This window comes from Ceratina calcarata, unplaced genomic scaffold (assembly GCF_001652005.2).
Source record: "Ceratina calcarata isolate Rehan_Ccalc_2016 unplaced genomic scaffold, ASM165200v1 scaffold452.2, whole genome shotgun sequence".
Taxonomy (NCBI): domain Eukaryota; kingdom Metazoa; phylum Arthropoda; class Insecta; order Hymenoptera; family Apidae; genus Ceratina; species Ceratina calcarata.
In genome coordinates, this window is record NW_017169150.1 from 31,182 (window position 1) to 38,224 (window position 7,043).

General features: G+C 39.1%; 2 protein-coding genes across 7 annotated transcripts in view; both read right to left on the minus strand.

Annotated features, from left to right (window-relative positions):
• LOC108627277 (glutamyl aminopeptidase) overlaps positions 1-3,987 on the minus strand; it is a 9,804-nt gene extending 5,817 nt beyond the window's left edge. Inside the window, exons 1-3 of one of the 6 annotated variants that reach the window (XM_026815475.1) lie at positions 3,417-3,987; positions 1,752-1,989; positions 245-659 (exon numbers count right to left, since the gene is read on the minus strand). In XM_026815475.1, coding sequence (XP_026671276.1) covers positions 245-659; positions 1,752-1,971 — 635 coding nt within the window. In that variant the 5' untranslated portion in view covers positions 1,972-1,989; positions 3,417-3,987. Of the gene's footprint in view, positions 1-244; positions 681-937; positions 1,219-1,751; positions 1,990-2,331; positions 2,862-3,416 lie in introns of those variants that run through there. The other 5 variants (XM_018028455.2, XM_018028456.2, XM_026815476.1 and 2 more) reach the window with 5 other exon arrangements.
• A 1,054-nt stretch (positions 3,988-5,041) lies between these two features.
• Positions 5,042-6,711, minus strand: LOC108627276 (acyl-CoA Delta(11) desaturase-like). The gene is made up of 4 exons (XM_018028454.2): positions 6,560-6,711; positions 6,283-6,488; positions 5,817-5,999; positions 5,042-5,737 (listed from the first exon to the last, which is right to left on the minus strand). The coding sequence occupies exons 1-4, from the start codon at positions 6,686-6,688 to the stop codon at positions 5,401-5,403; spliced, it is 855 nt and encodes a 284-aa protein (XP_017883943.2). The 5' UTR covers positions 6,689-6,711; the 3' UTR covers positions 5,042-5,400.
• Positions 6,712-7,043: the final 332 nt, after the last annotated feature.

Sequence of the window (7,043 nt, forward strand, 5' to 3'; positions counted from 1 at the left end):
AGAATAAAAATATTGTTGTGTATCAATAAGAATTCCAGATGTAATAAGATTTCTGATAGCCTATCAAAATTTCTACAATTTTTTTATTGTTTTATTAATGTAATACCTAAAATCATTTAAACGCTTCGTTATTGTTTTTATTCAAGGGCTCGTGCAACCTTAATAGTCCCGCGTAGCAATTAAACTCAAATGATTAAGAAAACCTATTAATTCTATTCTTTTTTAAATAAAATTGCATGCTCACTTGGTTTTATTCTGTTCATCCTTATATTTACTCGAATAAAAGCCGACGATCTTGTCCGGTTGCAGCGCCCCGTTGAACTCGAGGCTGAGATTGTACAAACCGGCGTGAAGCTCGTTTTTGGTCGGCACCACGAACATTTCATACTTCGGTATTTGTATAAGTTCGAGCAGGTCGAACTCAAAGTTCTCCTCGCGGTCGTACGTGTTCAACGCGGCCGCGGTGATGTTCAGATCCTTTTGATGAAGCGCTATGTAACTCCGTTTGTCGGCGACATCGATCAGAATCGTCACTTTACCTTGGAACGTCCCTTTTTCCAGGTCCGGGTGCAGGTAGACGTCGTAATGAAGCGGTTTAACCTCCTTCGGCAGTCGAAACGACAAATCGGGAACCAGTCCAGGAGTCATGCTTACTTGAGCTGCAAAAGAATTGAATTTATCTAAAAAAAATCGTTTCATTGGAAATTTTTACTTAATAAATAAGTAATCGATAAAATCATCGGAAATTCGTTTCAATGAAAATATTTATTACATACAGATAATCGACAAATCTAATAAGTTAGTTTTATCTTATTTGAAACACTTGAGACAATGTACAGTGATTATTAAATTTGTTTTTAAAAATTGTAGAATGTTCTTGAAATTATGAAACTGTCTACGTATTATGAGCGATTGTAAATAAATGTTCCCATCGTACTGATAAAGCGTAATCCGATAAGAGAAGAAAGATACCAGTGTACAATTGACGGCACATGAGCTTGCGACGGAAACCGGTCACAAAAAATGTACTGCGCTGTGTAAACGCGCAGAATTTCAATCCCAACGCCATTTGCGCGTTACAGAATTAATTGTATTTTCGGAGCGTCATACCACGGGAACTAGTTGGCTAAGGCGAATTTATAATTGTCTTTTCCAACCGTGAGGCGCTTACAAATGTCCGCCGCACGTAATCCGCTAAATTTAAATCATTGACGATATCTGAAAATTGTGATAAGAGATTTGACCGCGATGGAGGTAAAAAAAAAAAGAATGTCAACTGCAGTTCAGACCAGAGATGAATAGGGAGATTGTCAATGGTAGCGAGAGACATGGACGCGTTGCAATAATCTCCGAATATATTGCTACCGATCGGAACCGGGTTTGGTCCGAAGGAATCGACTTTTCCTAGTTGTTCAAGCACACATAAAACTCGAGACGTTGTCTCTGTTTCGAAGAAGAGATGGGGATGACTCGTGGCCATATATCCGGAGATTACTGTATATTCTTCAAAAATTATGTACGCTCTCGCTCTCACTATCATTAATCCCTTCAAAATATGTTTCATATTATATATATTTATTATAATTTCATAATATTTCATTCTGATACATAGAATTCGATTAAAAACTTGCGAGCACGCTAACGGAGATGAAATTTTGTATTTGCCGCCGTATTCGGCTCGACTATCATGACATATCCGTTTTGCTCCGCAGAAGCGATAGTACACGGCGGTACGACGAACGGTAACTTACAGTTCTGAAAGCTGGCGGCCTCGACTCTATGATCGATAAGCACTAGCAACGTAGTTAGACACGTGCAGATCAGGCTCAGAATGCAACAGAGGCTGCAGGTGAAGCAGAGAATTCCGGTACTGATATTACGATGCGGCTGCACCTGCGTTCTCGTTCCAGTCAGCGTAGTCGGCCGATTTCCAGCGCCACCGGAATTTCGTTTTGCCGTCTTCGACTTCATTTAAAGCGCCTGCGTCACCTACAGAATCCAAAATTTTATCTGGAAATCACGCGAGACTCGCCTTTATATCTCGTTCGTTATCGTCAAATAAGATCGTTAAAAGATTATTCCGATTACCGCTTGATAATTCAAATCGAATTCGGAACAGAGAAATTCAAGCGAGAAGATCAAGCGGCAGATTTAAATTTCAAATGCGAGATCATCGTGGCATTGTTTTTAAATTCAGTTTAAAGATGAAATCTCTTGTGTCGCCTTGAAGTAAATACGCGAATCTTTCTCATCGTTTTCGCAGTCACGCCCTTAAAATTATTTATTCTTATTCTCGCTCGAGTTCTTTATCGTTTCCTTGCTAACATTTACCGAAATATCGTCACTTTCTTGTACTCCGCGCAAATATTGGAATTGCAACAATTGCAAGGCCCAGACGTGCAACAGGATATCGATACGCAACGTTATGTCGTCATATGGCGAAATGCACAGACGAAGCTGAACGGACGCGAGCACCACTGACACAACTAGAACTGTCGACACTTGATTGAGAGTTCACTACGGTTGCTAAACTTGTTTTTCTTCTCCTTTGTCTACTTCCGAGCGGCAGAGACTCGACAAATTGAATAATAATCGTTCAGATGTAAATTGAATGAAACGAACAACGAATGTATTTGACAGAACGTTAATCACATCGTGCCCTCTTCTCTAAGACTCCGTCCTCTTTCTAATCACGATAATTATTTCATTAGTTATTGCTGGACGCTATCGAAAGCAGGATCTTAAATCGTGATTGAAAGTGTCTGCTTATCACGAGTGAGATAACCTCGTGCTTCGCTGGCAATTTTTATTTAACCGAAGATGTTCAGAAGTCGACGCGAGGCGGTGGACTGAATTTGTTGAAAGTCTGAAACTGCGACTGCGATCGTGTTATACAAATCAAGCAGAACTTTCGAAAGTTAGCGCTAGAGAGAATACTAATTAGAATTTCATACTTTTTATAGGAGTAAATAAAATAAATCTTACAATGTCCCATATTATTTAAATGTCACTTAACCATCTCTCAAAATCATATAATTAACATAGTTCATTTCAGTTAACTTTATTTAGAATTCTAATATTGTTAACTTATAAATAAAGTAGAACAAAAGGACTAAAATATTAGATTTTCTTTTTTTATAAAATAATTTATGCATCAGTTACTAAAGGAGTTACTTGTTTTCTTGTCATGACTTCGTCATACTGAATTTTAAGTCTTTATACTGCTCCTCATTTTACTTTTCACATTAATTTTCATCGATATTTACGAACAAAGACGTGTAGTTGAACTTTAATTAACAATACAGCAATTAAGCCATGCAGCTCCTTTGATTCTTTCCGAACGCCTTCACCTTGACGAAGACTAACAGTCCACTCGAATAATTGTTCACTCAGAATTAATTTCAATAATCACTCGCCTGATAAACAGCTTCGAGCTCTTCCTCGTTTAATCGAATAAATTTCGCCCTCCTCCTTTCACTATAGAACGCAGACTGTGACGAGCGGCTCAACCGCGGTCAGGTCTTGCCCCTAATTAAAATCGACGTCGACACCCGTTTAATTAGGCTGAATTGCAGATCGAGTTGAGCAGAAACCTGCGACCTTGTTCGCCTTACTATTTATGAAATGACCGCTCAGAATACGTTTTACGAAGAACGCTCGTTCTTAAATATTTGTCCTGTAAGAGTCGTTATTCTGATTAGATACAAATATTTAGGTCCGTTTGTCCAACGAGCTGTTCAGAATTTACTTTCCAGATTCGGAATACCAAACTGAATTTTCTGTGTCTTCTTTACGACTTGTTTGCCATTAAACATTTGTTCGGAATCACTTTTTCCACCTTCGACGGTGGAACCGTTCACGTTTTTTTCATTCATCTGCCCAGCTCTGTTGTTTGTCAACCTAACGGACTCGCGAAGAGTAAATTTCATGCAAATCGCGGCGAGGGAAATAAAAGTTACTGACACATAATCGTGGAAATATTCTTAAACAAAATCTTCCGAGCGAGTGAAACCGACGCGTTTCCTGCTGGAGTTGCACAAGAGCCTATCAACGTAGGAACGGAACAGTTGGGGAGAAAAGAGAAGACGCGTTCTTTATTCTGTTTTACATAATATTTAAATAAACGGTTACAAATAATATAATGCATGTACCGTATAAATACACTAGATAAGGGAGAAACAATTTTCAACAGATCCATATGTACAACAGCCCTCTGCGCACGCTGTGATCGTACGTTTGGGAAAAAGCTTGCAAACTGTTTCTGTATTACGCGAATAAATATGTACATACATCGTTTATCTCCCTGGCACCATTCCATGGTTTCCATCTCATATATGTCGTTTTCGAACGTTCCAGGGTCGTCTAAAATATCGATGCTAATTCTGTGATCACTACGAGGATAACTCTTGTTGTGTCACAGGAATCCACGTGAACGCAAAATGATTGATTGGAACTTGTCGAACGAACGATGTGACACTCCTTAATTTTCAAGAATATTTCACGTTGCAGATGAGATCTTTTTGATGAAAAATTATTAAATGGACGTCTGCGACAAGACGGTTTTTAAGAAGTCAGCGTTTATTAAGGCAAAATCCTCGATGTCGGATTGTCACAGTTTGTCATCGTCGTTTCTCTATAGAGAAACGTTTATTCTCAGTATCAATCTACCCACGAGCTAAATTGTACGTTTTACTATTATTTCTTAATTGACAGCTGATTAATATAGGATGACATCGTGAGCGACGCGGGTCTGATCCTCTTGGTAATTTTTTTTTGGCGGAAGACGAACGAAGAAAAATCAGACCCGAGTCCTTCATATTAATTTATCCAGTATTCGCCATTGGTCGATCTTTCGTCCTCATTGGAATCACCTGTTGTCCTTTATTGTGCTCGTTGCGTTTAATTTTAATATTTTAGTAACTGTATTTATAGTTAGCAAGATTATATACTCGGCAATAATTCACTATTATTGAAAGATATTATATAAAATCTTGTACGAGAGATTGTATAAGAGGTTTTATATATAAACTGGAACTAGGCGTTAGCTGCAAAATGTCCACGAATGGCCCGTTTAATAATTAATTCTCCTTCGATTATTACAAACTAATTGTCGTTGGATAATCATTTAACTTTGTGAAACGTGCATTTTTAGGAAAAGCATGTCTACGATTCTAAATTGGATATGCATCTTGTTTTAATATGGAGTAGTAATTAACATTTAGAGACGAACACGAAAAGAGGTCGTCGGTCAATCCCAGAGTAAAACTAGTATTTCATTTGTGCCTTTCCGTTCCGCGTTATAACATTATTGTACGAGGAATATTGATTATTACTGACGTTGCGAACGATCGATCAAATCGAGCGAACGTTGGTTTTTGGTGGTCCAGGCTGATCCCCTGTTTATTCGATCTTGTTGATGATTTCAACTTCATTTACTTCGTCGGCTTTCATGTCTTTGTCGCCCCAGCCCCATCTCGCTTCCTCGATATTGTGATGATCCCACGTACCATCCCCGGTCCTGCCCGACCGTTTCTTGATAACATCGGTGGGAACGGTTTTCATATCGTACGCCAATCCGAATCGAGCACACGTATCGAGGAACAATGTGGTCCAGTTCATTTTGTAGAAGCCCAATTCACCCGCTTTATAATCCCATGGGAACACGTGGTGGTAGTTGTGCCATCCCTCCCCCGCTGTTAGTATAGCGACCCACTTGTTCTCCACGGGGCTGATGCTCCTGGGGAAACAATACCAAATTCCAATTTTTATCTTACAACCTAGAAGAACGATATAAAGAGAGAAATGGGATTACTTACTTGTCGTAAGGCTTCATTCCCCAGATGTGCGCGGCCGAGTTTACTAGCCACGTAAAGTTCAAGCTTATAGCGTATCTCATCATGGTTACGTACCAAGAATTGAGCGGCTTCTCGTTCCAGAAGTAACAAGGCACCCACATCGGTATGATAAAAGTGCACAGCGGCATCAAGAGCAGATACAATCTGGAAATGAAGCGATAATTCCAAAAATGAGATGCTGCTGATAACTTCAACGTTAAACGATAATCTCTAAAATGAAATTATAAAAATATTAGGACTTCTGGTTCTTGAACAAAAATTATGTATGTATAGGACGTTTGCAGGTCCATCTACGAACTAACAATACCATAATATGCTCTTACTTTCTCTACTTATTTTAATAGTAAGACAAATGTAAAAATCAGATGGAACATCCTGTATATTAAAACGTATATGTGATATTTAGAATGTATATTTGCTCGTTCACCTCTTTTGCCAAACGACGATTGGATCATTTTCCAAATCACTCATGTCGACAGTCTTGCCTTTGTTCATCACGTCCGGATGCTTTCGGACGAGTAACCAGCCCATGTGGGAGAAGAAGAATCCTCGTTTCGCGTTGTGAGGGTCAGCGTCAGTGTCCGTGAACTTGTGATGCACTCTATGATCTCTTACCCACTCGTAGATGTGATTCTAATAATCGGGGATAACGTGAAAGCAACGGTGAATTGCAAAGGCCGCGAGCGTTGAAAGCTGGTACTCACTTGGAAGGCAATCGTTTGGCAGATCATCAGGAAGAACCGTAACGGCCACCTCGCCTTGTACGCTCTATGGGCCCACAATCTGTGGGCTCCAGCTGTGATGCCCAACGCGGATATTACCATTATAGCCATCGCTAAAAAATATTTTAGTCAATATGAGTAATGACTTTAGAGAAATTATTACATCCATGTGCTTAGATGTTAACATTCTTAACACCCGTCGGAATTTAACAATTGCTATGAGAACTTCACTCAATTTAATTAATTTATTTATTGTTAATCTATCAACGTAGGAACGGAACAGTTGGGGAGAAAAGAGAAGACGCGTTCTTTATTCTGTTTTACATAATATTTAAATAAACGGTTACAAATAATATAATGCATGTACCGTATAAATACACTAGATAAGGGAGAAACAATTTTCAACAGATCCATATGTACAACAGCCCTCTGCGCACGCTGTGATCGTACGTTTGGGAAAAAGCTT